This window comes from Carettochelys insculpta, chromosome 2, assembly GCF_033958435.1.
Source record: "Carettochelys insculpta isolate YL-2023 chromosome 2, ASM3395843v1, whole genome shotgun sequence".
Classification (NCBI taxonomy): Eukaryota; Metazoa; Chordata; order Testudines; family Carettochelyidae; genus Carettochelys; species Carettochelys insculpta.
The window spans coordinates 73,273-90,220 of NC_134138.1; the positions used below are offsets into that span (position 1 = coordinate 73,273).

At 46.6% G+C, this 16,948-nt stretch overlaps 1 protein-coding gene across 3 annotated transcripts in view; it reads left to right on the forward strand.

The window, feature by feature from the left end:
• Positions 1-867: 867 nt before the first annotated feature.
• The window catches only part of MAPK15 (mitogen-activated protein kinase 15), a 235,884-nt gene continuing 219,803 nt past the window's right edge, over positions 868-16,948 (forward strand). For all 3 annotated transcript variants that reach the window (XM_074986373.1, XM_074986371.1, XM_074986374.1), the window contains exon 1: positions 868-1,128. In XM_074986373.1, the coding sequence (XP_074842474.1) occupies positions 1,060-1,128 (69 nt within the window). In that variant the 5' untranslated portion in view covers positions 868-1,059. The remainder of the gene's footprint in view (positions 1,129-16,948) is intronic.

A 16,948-nucleotide genomic window follows, 5' to 3' on the forward strand; every position in this document is an offset into this window, starting at 1 on the left:
AACTGCTTCCGGGAGCTTCTTAAAGAATTAAGTGCAGCTGGGAACCTGAAGCACTGAGCCCTCCTGCCCCACACTTAATTCCCTCTCCTGATCTCTGAACTCTTTGGTCCCAGCCTAGTGCATCTGCACCACCTGTCCCACCCCAGGTCCCAAACTCTCCAGACATAGCCCTCACCCCTTGGCACTGCAACCTCCTGTCCCAGACTGGCCCCTGCTCCTGCCTTCAGGACCCTCTGATACTAGCCCAGAGCCGCCTCCTCTATCTCAAACCCCTCCGCCCCAGACCCACACCACAGCTTGCATTACCAGCTGGAGCCCTTACACTCAAAGACCCCTCTCCAACCCCCAGCACCCCCTCCCACATCCTGAACTCCTGATTTCTGGTCCTAGCCTAGAGCCCTCACCCGCTCCCCTACCCCCAATTTTGTGAGAATTCACTGCCCTCCGTACAGTTTCCACGCCCTGCTGTGCCCACTCCGCACTAGACAATTGGCAATCATAGGATCTGTGCACTTCGCTGCGGAGTCCCACGCTCCCCCGGAAGCTAGCGAGAAACTCACGTTCGTATTTGAGCGTTTAAGCAATCGCTGAATTGGTAAAACCCCCACCCCGCAGCCCCTCCACCCAGGCGAGGGGCAAGGTCGCGCGCTGCACAAGGCGGATCCAAGGCAGGCTCAAGGGAACGCGAAGAGCAGCTCATGAAGCAGAGGTCGCCTCCTGCATGGGGTTCAGCGATCCGAGAACCCGCTGTACTTCCAGAGCTGGGGCGGGGGGCAGAGTGTGAAGCTCTGCGCATGCGCGCATGACACCCTCCCCGCTGTTTCCGTAGCAACAGTACAACAGCGGCCGTCCTCCACACAAATGCACGCCCCGGTTTGGGGTCCGCTGTGCTCCCTGCCGATTCCTCCCGCTCTTTCAACCGAGTAGTCCGCGGGTGCAGCCGGGGAGCTGGCGAGTGCCTCAGGCTTCGGCATCGGCCGCACCTGCGCTCCAGGACCTTGGCCGTGAGCGACGCGCGGCGGGAGGAGAGGGGCCCTCGCTGGCTAGGGCGGAAGCAGCATGAGCGTGCCGGAGGTGGAGGAGCTGGTGTCCCAGAAATACGAGATCAAGAAGCGCCTGGGCAAGGGGGTGAGCGCAGCAGATGCTCCGGGAGTCGGACCTACGGCGGCTCCTGAGTGCTAGCGGCTGGCCGCCGCCCTGAGCCTCGGGAAGCCGGGGGGTGGGAGTGAGACGTATGTTAGAGCTGCCCCGTCACTCGGCACCGATGGCAGTCCCTTTGCTGCCAAGTGCAGTGCCCTAGCTAGCTCATATTGTGCCTGAGGCGTGAATATGAAATTGCGCCCCCCATATATTCATAGTAGTTATTTCTCAGAAAAACGGAAAATACATTATTAATAATAATAATAGTATATTTGGTATACTTAAGAGACTTGTGTAACCAATCAGTTTATATATATATATATATATATATATATATATATATATATATAACATATCATACATGCAGATAACCTGTATATTCATACATATACTTATAAAATATCACTGTGTCAGGTACTATTAGGTATTTGTTTATAATTGTACTTTGCATTCTTTTAATGAGGCAAACTCATCAATAATCGCATTGAAATTGATATTATTTGCTACCTCATATTCTCTTGATAAGATGGACGTATTTGATAATCTGTTCTGACCCATGAATGCTTGAAGGTAGTTCTTAATTAATTTTAGTTTACTAAAACTTCTTTCTCAAGAAGCCATAGTCACTGGTAAGCAGAGAAATATTCAGAGGGTGATTTCCAAAGTTGGATAAGATTTGGTCAGATTATTTTCATGAATTAATTGTAGAAGGTTCATACTAGTTGCAGATGAAATGTTTGACAACAGCACTAACACCTGAGGTTTAAAACTGTGAACCTCTGATGAAATTTCTGAAGTATTCAAATTGCTGTCATATGTAAAATGTAAATCTACTGCTGCTTTTTGAAGATTAGCAGTACAGTAATCCCTCGAGCTATGTGATGGTTGTTCCACGCAACCCTGGCAAACCTTGAATTTTGTGTAAGTCAGGGAGGGCTTGGAGGGATGGGTTGGGGCCCTGGGAGGAGGCAGGTGGGGTTAAGCCTGGGTTGGGTTAGGGCTGCAGGTGGGATGGGAGGGAGCAGTTGAGCCAGGTCATGCAGGGGGTTGGAGCCGGCAGCAGGGGGTTGGGCTGGGGGATGAGCCCGGCCAGGGGTTGGAGCTGGGATCTCAGGAGTGGTGGGAAGGGGGCTTGGAGCTGGAGTCCCATATGCATGCGTGCCAGGGGTTGGGAGCCTGGGGCTCAGGTTGAAGCCACAGCGTACCAAGGGGTGTGAGCTGGGGGTGGGTTGAACAGGGTGAATCGGTGGGGGGTTGGCTAGCGGAGTAGAGCCTCATGCACCTGCAGCAGCTGACAGCTGGAGCCTCCCTGCGCACTGGTGGCTGACAGCCCAGTGCGCGCAAGGGGGGTGAGCTGGGCATGGGGGGGTTGAGCTGGGAGGAGGGGGGATTAAATGGGGGTGAACTGGCATGGGGGTGGGTTGAGCTGGCAGGGGGGGTTAGAGCCCTACATGTGGAGGGGTAAGCTGGGGCCACAGGGGGAAGGGGTTGAGCCAGGCGGGGGGGGTGTTAATGGGTGCACCGGGGTGGGGTGGTTGAGTTGGGGGATGGTTGGAGCCCCATGCAGCATGCCAGGGGCTGGGAGTCAGAGCCCTGCACGTGGGTTGACACCGGAGCCCCACGCTTTGGGGGGTGAGCTGAGGCTGCCGGTGAGAAAGGGGTTGAGCCGGGTTGGGGAGGGGTTGAATGCGGGTGCACTGGAGTGGGGTGCTTGACTGTGGGGGGGGGGTTGGGGCATGGGGGTTTGAGCCAGGTCCACAGGGTTTGGCCCGGAGCCCCAGGCATGTGGCTGGAGCCCCCTGCTGCAGGAGGTGACCTGGGGCACTCAGGGGGGTGAGATGGGGCTATGAGAGTGGGGGAGTTGAGGGGTGTTGAGCTGGCAGGGGGTTTAACGGGTGTGAACTGGCATGGCTGTCAATCAGTGCATCTGGGAAGCAGGGTAAAGAGGGTTTTAGCCTGCCTGGCTGCCCGCGGGGGCAGGCAGCTAGGTGGGCTGAAAATCTTTCCCCTACCTTCTCAGAACGGTGCCTTTTGTTGCCTTGGGAAGGCAGGCTTAGAGCCCAGGAACTTCAATTTGTGCAAAACTCATGTTAAAGCGAGTTTTGCGCAATATGAAGCCACGTAAAGCAAGGGGTTACTGTATGAATTGGGGTCAGCTGTGTAAGAGCGGGGTCCCATACTCTGGATTTGTGTACTCTGAGACCTTACTATATCCATTTTAACAAAAGAATTGACTGAAAGAAAATTGAAATCTGAAGGTATCTCATTTAGCATTCCATATCTCCAGTTTAATTCAAATATAACTTTTGACATCTTTTATTTCTCTCATGGTGAATGTCTTAATAGCACCTATTTCAAAATAGCTATTTTGCAATAGGCATTATTCCTCCAGCAAAGAGGTTTACGAAATTCAAAATAATGGATCCGCTATTTCGAATTTATTTCAAATTTATTTCAAAATAGCAGGTGTGTAGTGTATATAGATGCTTGCAAAGTTATTTAGAAATATTGTCTGTTTTGTCGAAATAACTTCACTGTGTGGCCATATTCTTACAGCCCTAAGATTGCCACTAAAATCATTAAACAGTGGCATTATGGAGCGAAATCCTGACCTCATTGAAATCAGTGGCAAAATGCCCATTAACGTTAGTGGAGCCAATGTTCCACCCTTGCTAACCAGGAGTAGAGGTAGACCAGGAGGAGTCCAGATGCAAGCCCCATTACAACCAGCTAGACTAAATGAAAGTATTGAACATGAGAACACCTTTCAATATTGATAGATCTGCACTGTTGTGCAGGTGGATGAAAATTTAGAAAGGCACTTGAGCAATTTTTTTTATTCCTTAAATTATACATGTCTGCTCCAGATTGTATATTCTGTATGTACTGCCTATCCTATTTTTCCTACCTAGAAGCCTGCCTAGCATCTGTCCGGTCTGCCTAGCATTTGTCCAGTCACGCACAGACAGGACTAGTGAGGCCCAATCAGGAGGAAGACCAGAGCTGATGAGGTCAGTTCAGTCAGGGAGGATGTAGGCAACTATGGCCTTCCTTCTGATTGGGACTCCTTCCTTTTCATGAGCCTGTATAATTAGACCTCCCTATGGTATTTCCATTATGTGCATTTTTCAAAGCGGGTCTTTGCCCACCAAAGTTAATGTTCCAAAATATCTGTTAGTCGAAAAGGTGCTGTATGACTTCTCATTGTTTTTGCAGACACAGACTAACATGGCTACCTCTTTGATACTTTTCAAACCATGCTCTTTGTAGCCCCTATTTTGAGAACAGTACACACAAATTGATTTGTAATGCAATACATGATTACTGCAGGACGTTCACAAACTTTTTACATATTCTATTTCCTCACACTTCACATGTGTTAGTACCACTATCTTCCTGACTTTCGCCCCTGAACCTTCTCTCTCTCTGTAACAGTCTAGGTTCTGAACAATTTCATTTTTATTTTTGAAATCACACTACAGTTGCTCTGATACTTTGATAAAGCATTCTTTTATATATTTACGTTCCATTAATGGCTTTCCTCATTTCATGATCTCTGGAGTTGCCACAAAACTAACCACAGTTATGCTACTTGGTGATTTCACCCATTTAGTGAATGTGTTCTAACTCTGCCTTGAGTAGCAGCTCCTCCATGGCCTTTTTTCTGGCATCTGCAGCTAGATACACTTTAGCAAAAGTGGAGCGTTTTTTAAGAAAATGCCTCTCAAGGTTGCATTTTTTGTTGTTGGTAAATTTCTCATCGCAAATGAGACATAAAGGGAGCCCAGCCAAACTCAATATAAATGTGAAGGATTGGATCCATTTAGTTTGAAATTCTCAGTTTTCATCTTTGATTTTCCCCTTTTTGAATTCATTCCAACACCACTTTAATTGTGCCAATTTTACTTCAAGTTTAATTTAATTTTTCTTTCTTAAAATTTGTGTTGCCGTTCACAGATGCCACAAGCTTTCTTTTCCTTTTCAAAATGAAGACTTTATTAGGAACCGGATCAGAGCACAGACAGGCTACGTCTACACGTGAAGCCAACATCGAAATAGGCTATTTCGATGAATAACGTCTACACGTCCTCCAGGGCCAGCAACGTCGATGTTCAACTTCGACGTTGCGCGGCACCACATCGAAATAGGCGCTGCGAGGGTACGTCTACACGCCAAAGTAGCACACATCGAAATAAGGGTGCCAGGCACAGCTGCAGACAGGGTCACAGGGCGGACTCAACAGCAAGCCGCTCCCTTAAAGGGCCCCTCCCAGACACAGTTGCACTAAACAACACAAGATCCACAGAGCCGACAACTGGTTGCAGACCCTGTGCCTGCAGCATGGATCCCCAGCTGCCGCAGCAGCAGCCAGAAGCCCTGGGCTAAGGGCTGCTGCCCACGGTGACCATAGAGCCCCGCAGGGGCTGGAGAGAGAGCATCTCTCAACCCCCCAGCTGATGGCCGCCATGGAGGACCCAGCAATTTCGACGTTGCAGGACGCGGATCGTCTACACGGTCCCTACTTCGACGTTGAATGTCGAAGTAGGGCGCTATTCCGATCCCCTCATGAGGTTAGCGACTTCGACGTCTCGCCGCCTAACGTCGAAGTTAACTTCGAAATAGCGCCCGACGCGTGTAGCCACAACGGGCGCTATTTCGAAGTTAGTGCCGCTACTTCGAAGTAGCGTGCACGTGTAGACACAGCTATACAGTGTCATATCCCACAATGCACTGCACATATTAAAAGCACTAAATTTGGGAATAAAAATGTCAGTCACAGCTTTTTTTCTATATTCATATATAAACCCTGAAATTTGTCAAAGATTTATTTGCAAAGACTCTGTAGTAAGGGTACAAACTAATGAAATATTTAAAGCAAATTTTAAACTAAAGCCCTGTAGACGTTGTAATGCACAACTGGTTTTGTCAGTAGATCAGGGTTGATACATAAATGCCTGTTAAATAGCTTTATTACCCAGTTAATGGTTCTCTCACAGGTTCTGTGCCAAGACAAAGCTCCTTGTATACTGCACAGTGGTTACTACATTGCTACTGTGTGCATATGAAACCTGGACAAAATACAAGAGGCATTTGAAGGCACTTAAACTACATCATCAAGACTGCCTCAAGAGAATCCTAAATATCTCTTGGGAGGATAGGCGCACAAACACTAGTATCCTGGAAGAGTCAAAGATGATCAGGAATAAAACCATTACATTCACCAACAGCTTCTTTGGACAGATTATGTGGTTCGGATGTCTGATCAGTGCCTTCCCAAACATATTCTATTTTCTGAGTTGAAGGAAGGACGGAGGAGCATTTGGGGGCCAGAAGAAGCGATATAGGGATATGCTGAAGACACACATGAAAAAGTGCAGTGTCAGTGTTGACAGCTGGGAGGACCTTGCCAAGGACAGCCCCCAGTAGAGAGCAGAAATCCATGAGGGCCTGGCACAATTTGAGAGGTCCCGTGGCAGTGCAGAAGAAGAGAAGCAGAGAAGAAGAAGAGAGTGTCAAAAACTGCCCCCACGTGAAGATGAACTCCGAGCTGTTAGGAACATTATCCCTGATTAGACCAAGGCGGAAATGGTGGCGGAGCTTTGTGCCTTTGTCCTCACCTGCAACTATTTCAGATTTGAGGACAATTTATACCTTCAAATCAGTGGCACTGCTATGGGCAGCCGCATGGCCCCACAGTATGCCAACATTTTTATGGCTGTCCTGGAACAACGCTTCCTCAGTTCTCATCCCCGAGTGCCCCTCCTCTGCCTCGCTACACTGATGACATCTTCATGACATCTCGCTACACTGATGACATCTTCAAAGACCGCCTTGGCTTAACAAGGAGATCCTGCATGATCTCAAACTTAAAAAGGAATCCTATAAAAAATGGAAACTGGGACAAATTACAAAGAATGAACACAGGCAAATAACACAGGAATGCAGGAGTAAAATTAGAAGGGCTAAGGCACAAAATGAGCTCCAACTAGCTACAGGCATAAAGGGTAACAAGAAGGTCTTTTACAAATATATTAGAAACAAGAGGAAGACCAAGGACAGGGTAGGGCCATTGCTCAGTGAGGAGGGAGAAACAGTAATGGGGAACTTGGAAATGGCAGAGATGCTTAATGACTTCTTTGTTTCGGTCTTCACAGAGAAGTCTGAAGGAATGCCTGACATAGAGAATGCTGGTGGAAAAGGGGTAGAGTTAGTTTTTGAAATAAAAAAAGAACAAGTTAAAAACCATTTGGAAAACTTAGATGTCTGCAAGTCACCAGGACCTGATGAAATGCATCCTAGAATCCTCAAGGAGCTGATAGAAGAGGTAGCTGAGCCGTTAGCTCTCATTTTTGGAAAGTCATGGGAGACAGGAGAGATTCCAGAAGACTGGAAGAGGGCAAATATAGTGCCCATCTATAAAAAGGGAATAAGAACAACCCAGGAAATTACAGGCCAGTAAGCTTAACTTCTGTGCCAGGAAAGATAATGGAGCAGGTAGTTAAGGAAGTCATCTGCAAGCACTTGGAAGGTAGTAAAGTGATAGGGAACAGCCTGCATGGTTTTGTAAAAAAACAAATCATGTCAAACCAACCTGATAGCTTTTTTTGACATGATAACGAGACTCGTAGATAAGGGAGAAGCAGTGGATGTGGTATACCTAGACTTTAGTAAAGCATTTGATACGGTCTCGCATAATATTCTTATCCACAAACTAGGCAAGTCCAACTTAAATCGCGGTGCAATAAGGTGGGTGCATAACTGGCTGGCTAATCGCACACAGAGAGTAGTTGTTAATGGTGCTCAATCCAGGTGGAAAAGCATAACAAGTGGGGTTCCGCAGGGGTCTGTTTTGGGACCAGTTCTGTTCAATATCTTCATTAATGATTTGGATATTGGCATAGAAAGTACGCTTATTAAGTTTGCAGATGATACCAAGCTGGGAGGGGTTGCAACTACCTTGGAGGATAGGGTTATAATTCAGAATGATCTAGATAAATTAGAGAAATGGTCTGAAGTAAACAGGATGAAGTTTAATAAAGATAAATGTAAGGTGCTGCACTTAGGAAGGAATAATCTGTTTCACACATACAGAATGGGAAAAGACTGTCTAGGAAGGAGTACAGCAGAAAGGGATCTAGGGGTTCTAGTAGATCACATGTTAAATATGAGTCAACAGTGTGATGCTGTTCCAAAAAAAGCAAACATGATTCTGGGATGCATTAGCAGGTGTGTTGTGAACAAGACATGAGAAATCATTCTACCGCTCTACTCTGCGCTGATTAGACCTTAGCTGGAATATTGTGTCCAGTTCTGGGCACCCCAGTTCAAGAAAGATGTGGAGAAATTAGAGAAGGTCCAGAGAAGAGCAACTAGAATGATAAAAGGTCTGGAGAACATGACTTATGAAGAAAGGCTGAAAGAATTGGGCTTGTTTAGCTTGGAAAAAAGAAGATTGAGGCGGGACATGATAGCGGTTTTCAGATATCTTAAAGGGTGTCATAAGGAGGAGGGAGAAAACTTGTTCTTCTTGGCCTCTGAGGATAGAACAAGAGGCAATGGACTTAAACTGCAGCAAGGGAAGTTTAGGTTGGACATTAGGAAAAAGTTCTTAACTGTCAGGGTGGTCAAGTACTGGAATAAGTTGCCAAGGGAGGTTGTGGAATCTCCCTCGCTGGAGATATTTAAGAACAGATTAGATAGATGTCTATCAGGGATGGTGTAGATAGTGGTCGGTCCTGCTGTTGGGGCAGGGGACTGGACTCGATGGCCTCTTGAGGCCCCTTCCGGTCCTAGTGTTCTATGATTCTATGATTCTATGATCATCTGGACCCATGGGAAGGGGGCTCTTGAAGAGTTCCACCATGATTTCAACAGTTTCCACCCCACCCTCAACTTTAGCCTGGACCAGTCCACACATGAGATCCACTTCCTGAACACTACTATGCAGATAAACAATGGTGAAATAAATACCACCCTACACCAAAAACCCACAGATTGCAATGCTTATCTACACACCTCCAGCTTCCATCCAGGGCACACTGCACAAACCATTATATACAGCCAGGCACTAAGGCACAACCATATTTGCCCCAATCCATCAGACAGAGACAAACATCTACAGGACCTTTACCAAACCTTCCTCAAACTACTATACCCACCTAAGGAAATGAAGAAACAGATTGACAGAGCCAGATGGGTATCCAGAAGCCACCTGCTACAAGACAGGCCTCGCAAGGAAAACAAGAGAACACCACTGGCCATCACATACAGCCCCCAGCTAAGGCCTCTCCAACGCATCATGAATGATCTGCAACCCATCCTAGACAATGATCCTTCACTTTCACAGACCTTGGGAGGCAGGCCTGTCCTCGCCTTACAGAGAGCCTGCCAATCTTAAACAAATTCTCACCTGAAACTATAGATCACAACAGTAGTAGTAGTAGGCATCCTTAAGTCTGCATAGACTATGGATCACACCCTTTATACTTTCAATTGAGGACTTCATTTACAGCGTCTACTGTGACTATGAAGACCCACATGAGAGTGACAGTCCTTGCTGCATCTCTTGCAGATGTGGTGTGTGTCTGGCAAGTCCTTAGTGTGCTTTCTGTGCACTCGCTTCTCCTCTGCTAGCTGTCTGATCCTCATCTCACCCTTCTGAAGGCCCTTGTGTAACCCCTGCCTACATCTGCTGCGGTCGTCTGCTAGGTCTTCCCAGTTGCCCAGCTCAATGTCTACCTCTCTGAGGTCTCTCTTGCAGACATGTTTGTAGTGCAACTGGGGGCGTCCGGGAGGTCTTTTGCCAGAGGCTAGCTCACCATACAGGATGTCTTTTGGAATCCTTCCATCATTCATCCTGTGGACGTGGCCAAGCCAGCGAAGCTGACGCTGTCTGAAGAGGGTGAGCATGCTTGGGATTCCAGCTTGCTTGAGGACGGCGGTGTTGATCACTCTTTCCTTCCATGATATTCCAAGGATGCACCTGAGGCAGCGCAAGTGGAAGACGTTCAGCCTCTTTTCCTAGCAGGCATACAGGGTCCAAGTCTCACTGCCATAAAGGAGGGTGTGGAGGATGCAGGCTCTGTAGACTTGCATTTTGGTGTGAATGTACAGCTTGTTGTTATTCCACACTCTCTTGCTGTGTCCGGACAGAGTTGTGGCCGCTTTGCCGATCCTCCTATTTAGCTCAGTGTCCAACGACATGGTGTCAGCGATGGTGGACCCGAGGTAAACGAACTCGTGGATGACCTCTAACGTATAGTTGTCAATGCTGATTGATGGGGATTCAGCAACATCCTGACCAAGTACGTTTGTCTTCTTTAGGCTGATGGTAAACCTAAAGTCCTTGCATGCTTTGGAGAACTGATCCAGCAATTTTTGAAGCTGGTCTTCTGTGTGAGACACTACAGCAGCATCGTCTGCGAACAGCATGTCTCTGATGAGGACTTCCCACACCTTAGACTTAGCTTTCAGCCTTGCAAGATTAAACAGTTTCCCATCAGATCTTGTGTGCAGCAAGATGCCCTCTGTTGAAGATCCAAAGGCATGCTTCAGAAGGAGTGCAAAGAAGATCCCGAACAATGTCGGAGCAAGCACACATCCTTGTTTGACGCCACTCCTGATTCTGAAAGCATCCGATAATGCGTCGTCATATTGGATGGTTCCTCTCATGTCTTCGTGGAACGACTGGATCATCTTGAGTAACCGTGGAGGACAGCCTATCTTGTGGAGCAGTTTGAACAGACCATCCCTGCTGACCAAGTCAAAGGCCTTGGTCAGGTTGATGAAGGCTATGTAGAGTGGCTTCCTCTGCTCCCTGCACTTCTCCTGCAGCTGCCTTAGAGAGAAGACCATGTCAACGGTAGACCTCTCTGCGCGGAATCCGCACTGCAATTTGGGGTACACCCTCTCAGCAATCTTCTGGAGTCTGCCAAGGATGACGCGAGTGAACAGTTTACCAGTGACGCTGAGGAGGGAGATTCCACGGTAGTTGTTGCAGTCGGTTCTGTCTCCTTTGTTCTTATACAACGTTACAATGTTAGCGTCGCGCATATCCTGTGGAACCTCACCCTTTTTCCAGCACAGGCACAGTAGCTCATGTAGGGGTTCCAGGAGTATGTCCACGGCACACTTGATTACCTCTGGTGGTATACCATCCTGGCCAGGGGCCTTTCCTGCTGCAATGCGGTTGATGGCTCTCTTCAGTTCATCCACAGTCGGTTCCTGATCCCGTTCATCCATTACTGGTAGGAGCTCAACGGCATCGAGGGCTGCGTCAACCACAACGTTCTCGCTTGAGTACAGCTCGGAGTCGTGCTCAACCCAGCGCTCCATCTGTTTGGTTTTGTCAGCGATGACTTCACCAGATTTAGATTTCAGAGGTGCCATCTTGTTCTGGGTGGGTCCTAATGCCTTCTTCATACCCTCGTACATTCCTCTGAGATTACTAAAGTCAGCACAGGTCTGGATGTGGATCTCTAAAGGAAAAGGACTACACCTTTTTCTGGCAGGGTAAAGCCCCAGAAGAACCCAGAGAGCATAGTGTTGGCTTTGCTGTCAGAAACACCCTTCTACAAATGGTGGAATTAGTCATGGGCGGATCAGAAAGACTTCTTCAGATCACACTTCAAACTTGCGCTGGTCCCGTCCACCTGATCAGCGCTTATGCTCCAACCCTGTACTCCACACCAGAAGTAAAAGAAAAGTTCTATGACGTGCTTAGTGCTGCTGTAGCGCAAATATCTACTCATGAACAACTGTACATCTTGGGTGACTTCAATGCAAGAGTTGGAGCTGATTGGGCCTCATGGCCTTCCTGCTTAGGACACTTCGGTGTGGGAAAAATGAATGACAATGGACAGCGTCTCCTTGAACTGTGCACGTACCACAATCTGTGCATCACAAACACATTCTTCCAAACGAAGCCACAGCACAGAGTGTCGTGGAGACACCCATGCTCGAAGCACTGGCATCAACTAGACGTGGTCATCACTAGGCGTAATAACCTCAAAAACGTCCTTCTGACACGCAGCTATCATAGTGCTGATTGTGATGCAGATCACTCGCTAGTTTGCTCCAGGCTCAAGCTGAGATCCAAGAAGCTGTACCGCTCTAAACCTGCTGGAAGGCTCCGCATTGACGCCAGAAAGACGGCAAACTCGGAGAAAGCTGAAAAGTTCAGAGACACCCTCCAGGAAAATCTGCGCAGCGGCCCTGGGAGCGCCGATGCGACATCCAAATGGCAACATCTGAGGGATACAGTTTACAACATGGCCTTGTCGGTGTTTGGAAGAAGAGCTAGAAACACGAACAACTGGTTCGAAGATAACTCCGATGAGATGATTCCAGTCATTGAAAAGAAGCGCGCTGCACTCCTGGAGTACAAACGCTCACCGAGCCAGAGTACCCAGCAAGCACTTAGAGCGGCCAGAAGAACAGTACAGCAGACAGCCAGGTGCTGTGCCAACAACCACTGGCTCCAGCTATGGATCACAACACAGTAACACTAAACCCGAAACTAATCCCTGCAATAAACCTCGCTGCCAACTCTGCTCACATATCTACACCAGTGATATCATCACAGGACTTAACATCAACTATACTATCAGGGGCTCCTTTATCTGCACATCTACCAATATAATAAGAACATAAGAACATAAGAATGGCCATACTGGGTCAGACCAAAAGTCCATCCAGCCCAGTATCCCGTCTGCCGACAGTGGCCAATGCCAGGTGCCCCAGAGAAGGAGAACAGAAGACAATGATCAAGTGATTTATCTCCTGCCATCCATCTCCTGCCCTTGTACTGAAGGCTAGGGCACCATACTTTACCCCTGGCGAATAGCCATTTATGGACCTAACGTGCAAAAATTTATCGAGCTCTTTTTTAAACCCTAATAGAGTCCTGGCCTTCACGGCCTCCTCCGGCAAGGAGTTCCACAGGTTGACTGTGCGCTGTGTGAAGAAAAATTTCCTTTTATTAGTTTTGAACCTACTACCCATCAATTTCATTTGGTGTCCCCTAGTTCTTGTATTATGGGAAAAGGTAAATAATTTTTCTATATTCACTTTCTCCACACCATTCATGATTTTATATACCTCTATCATATCGCCCCTCAATCGCCTCTTTTCCAGACTGAAAAGCCCCAGTCTCTCTAGCCTCTCCCCATATGGGACCCATTCCAAACCCCTAATCATCTTAGTCGCCCTTTTCTGAACCTTTTATAATGCCAATATATCTTTTTTGAGGTGAGGAAACCACATCTGCACGCAGTACTCAAGATGTGGGCGTACCATAATTTTATATAGGGGAAGTATGATATCTTTTGTCTTATTATCAATCCCTTTTTTAATAATTCCTAACATCCTATTTGCTTTACCAACTGCCGCTGCACACTGCGTGGATGTCTTCAGAGAACTATCCACTATAACTCCAAGATCCCTTTCCTGATCTGTCGTAGCTAAATTTGACCCCATCATGTTGTACGTGTAATTTGGTTTATTTTTTCCAATGTGCATTACCTTACACTTACCCACATTAAATTTCATTTGCCATTTTGCTGCCCAATCACTCAGTTTGCTGAGATCTTTTTGTAGTTCTTCACAATCCCTTTTGGTTTTGACTGTCCTGAACAACTTGGTGTCATCTGCAAACTTTGCCACCTCACTGCTTACCTCATTTTCTAGATCATTGATGAACAAGTTGAACAGGATCGGTCCCAGGACTGACCCCTGGGGAACTCCACTAGTTACCCCCTTCCATTGTGAAAATTTGCCATTTATTCCAACCCTTTGTTTTCTGTCTTTTAACCAATTCCCGATCCATGAAAGGATCTTTCCTCCTATCCCATGACCGCCTAATTTACATAAAAGCCTTTGGTGTGGGACCGTGTCAAAGGCTTTCTGGAAATCTAGGTATATTATGTCCATTGGGTGCCCCTTGTCCGCATGTTTATTAACCCCTTCAAAGAATTCTAATAGATTAGTTAGACGCGACTTCCCTGTGCAGAAACCATGCTGACTTTTGCCCAACAATTCGTGCTCTTCTACGTGCCTTGCAATTTTATTCTTTACTGTTGTTTCTACTAATTTGCCTGGTACTGATGTTAGACTTATCGGTCCATAATTGCCAGGGTCTCCTCTAGAGCCTTTTTTAAATATTGGCGTTATATTGGCCATCTTCCAGTCATTGGGTACCGAAGCGGATTTAAAGGATAGGTTACAAACCACTGTTAATAACTCCGCAATTTCACATTTGAGTTCTTTCAGAACCCTTGGGTGAATACCGTCTGGTCCTGGAGACTTGTTACTATTCAGCTTATCAATTAACTCCAAAACCTCCTCTAATGTCACTTCAATCTGGGAGAGTTCCTCAGATTTGTCACCATCATGCCATCATGTGCCAGCAATGCCCCACTGCAATTTACATTGGCCAAACTGGATAGTATCTACATAAAAGAATACATGAACATAAATCATACGTCAGGAATGGTAATGTACAAAATCCTGTGGGAGAACACTTCAATCTCCCTGGACACTCAGTAAGAGATTTAAAAGTAGCAATCCTCAAACAAAGAAATTTCAAAAATCAAATGGAGAGAGAAATCTCTGAGCTGAAATTTATTTGCAAATTTGACTCCATCAACCAAGGATTAAACAGAGACTGGGAGTGTCTGGCCCCTTACAAAAGCAGCTTCTCTGCTTTGGGTGTGAACACCTCCACATTAGATTCTGGGAATAGGCCACATCCCCCCAACTTATCTGACTTGTTTTTTTCTCTTTTGATACATACTACTGATAATGGGCCATTTCCACCTTGACTGAATAGACCTTGTCCGCTCTGGTCCTCCCTTTTTACTGAGACCCCCCCCTTTAAATACTCCTCTGAACCCACCCCCCCACTCATGCATCTGAACAAGTGGGTCTTTGTCCACGAAAGCTTATGCTCCAAAATATCTGTTAGTCTACAAGGTGCCACAGGACTTCTTGTTGTTCTCAAAAACTGCCACGCCTTCCATCAGTTGCTAACACCTGCCCCTTCTGTGATCAGACCTGCAGCACTCCAGAATTGGGCTGATCAGCCATCAGTGGACTCACAAATAGGAGAGTAACATGAAGACCTTCTACTTGTTTTTAAGTGACCACCCAGAAGAAGAATAGGTCTGACAAACTGGAAGCCTCTTCACTTTTAAGTTCATAAATCCACTTTGGGAGAAGAGTCATGAGCATGCAAAAGCCTGCTGTGGGAACCTTCAGAAACTGTCAAAATAATGATAGGAAGAAGTGGGGAGGTGGAGCACTATGACTCAGGGAAGGCCTGTGCCTCTTATAGGCCGTGTCTACACTAGCCAAAAACTTTGAAATGGCCATGCAAATGGTCATTTCGAAGTTTACTAATGAAGCACTGAAATACATATTCAGCGCTTCATTAGCATGCGGGCAGCCGCGGCACTTCAAAATTGATGCGGCTCACCGCCGTGCAGCTCATCCAGACGGGGCTCCTTTTCGAAAGGACTCCGGCTACTTCGAAGTCCCCTTATTCCTATCTGCTCATGGGAATAAGGGGACTTCGAAGTAGCTGGGGTCCTTTCGAAAAGGAGCCCTGTGTGGACGAGCCGCACAGCGGCAAGCTGCGTCAATTTCAAAGTGCCGTGGCTGCCCACATGCTAATGAAGCACTGAATATGTATTTCAGTGCTTCATTAGTAAACTTCGAAATGGCCATTTGCATGGCTATTTCGAAGTTTTTGGCTACTATAGACGTAGCCATATTTACCACCCATGCTCTATATTTTCTGTTAAAATTAGATTGGGAGCTTGTTTTTTCAGTATAAAGCCAGTTGAAAATACTCCTGAAAGGGCAACTAAATTTATTCAGAGGCATGTGGTTTGACAAGGCCAAAGACCCTAAAAAATTAAGCAACATACCTCTCAAAACTTGTGCAAAAGCCTGTATGCATCTAAACTCATTTGATGTCTTTTTTAGGGTGTAGTTTACCTATTAACTTACATTTCTGCCTATGCACATGCTCACTGCTGTCTCATTCTAGGCATCTATGTCCCACTTAAGTCCTATAGCACTTTGCATGTCAGGGGAAGATAGGTATTCATGCACATGCAGATTGGTTGATATGCTTAGAGGCACCTGTTGGATTGGGTTCCATTCAGAAGAGGAGGAGCTACTGTCAACCTTGTAACTTGTAGCCCATTTGTCAAATAACTTACTTGGGATATGGGAGATCCAGATACAAATCCGCCATTTGCTAAAGGTGGGATTGAGATTTGGGCAAGAGTCTTTCATTTCTGCTCTAAACGCTGTGTTTTGGGATATTCTGATTTAGAACTCCCTCAGTCTGTCCTATTGGCACTACAATACATCTGTGGATAGATACTAAAATAGTCACGGGGTGAGAGAATGTGGGACACTAACACAATTATTAAGAATTTTAGGAGTTGGGATATGCTGATGTGGGTTTCTCTAGTCTCCTGTTCAAGTTGTCTCATTGTGGTTTATTCTTCAGTATTGATCCACAATGAGACAACAGGAAATTAGGGAAATCCACATCAGAATATCTCATAGTTCAGTGATTTGTGAATGCTCTTCGAATTTCAACAAATCTCTTCTCCCCCTTTCTCCAGCCCCACCCCCCTGCAGCCCCAACAGCCAGGAGGAGTTAAACCTGAATCTTCTACATTCCTAGTAATTGCTGTACCTAATGGCCTACAAGTTAAAGCACAGATAGCATTACCTCCTCTGGCAATTTTGTGTGGCAGGAAGCAGACACCTAATTCAGTCCCAGAAAAAAAAA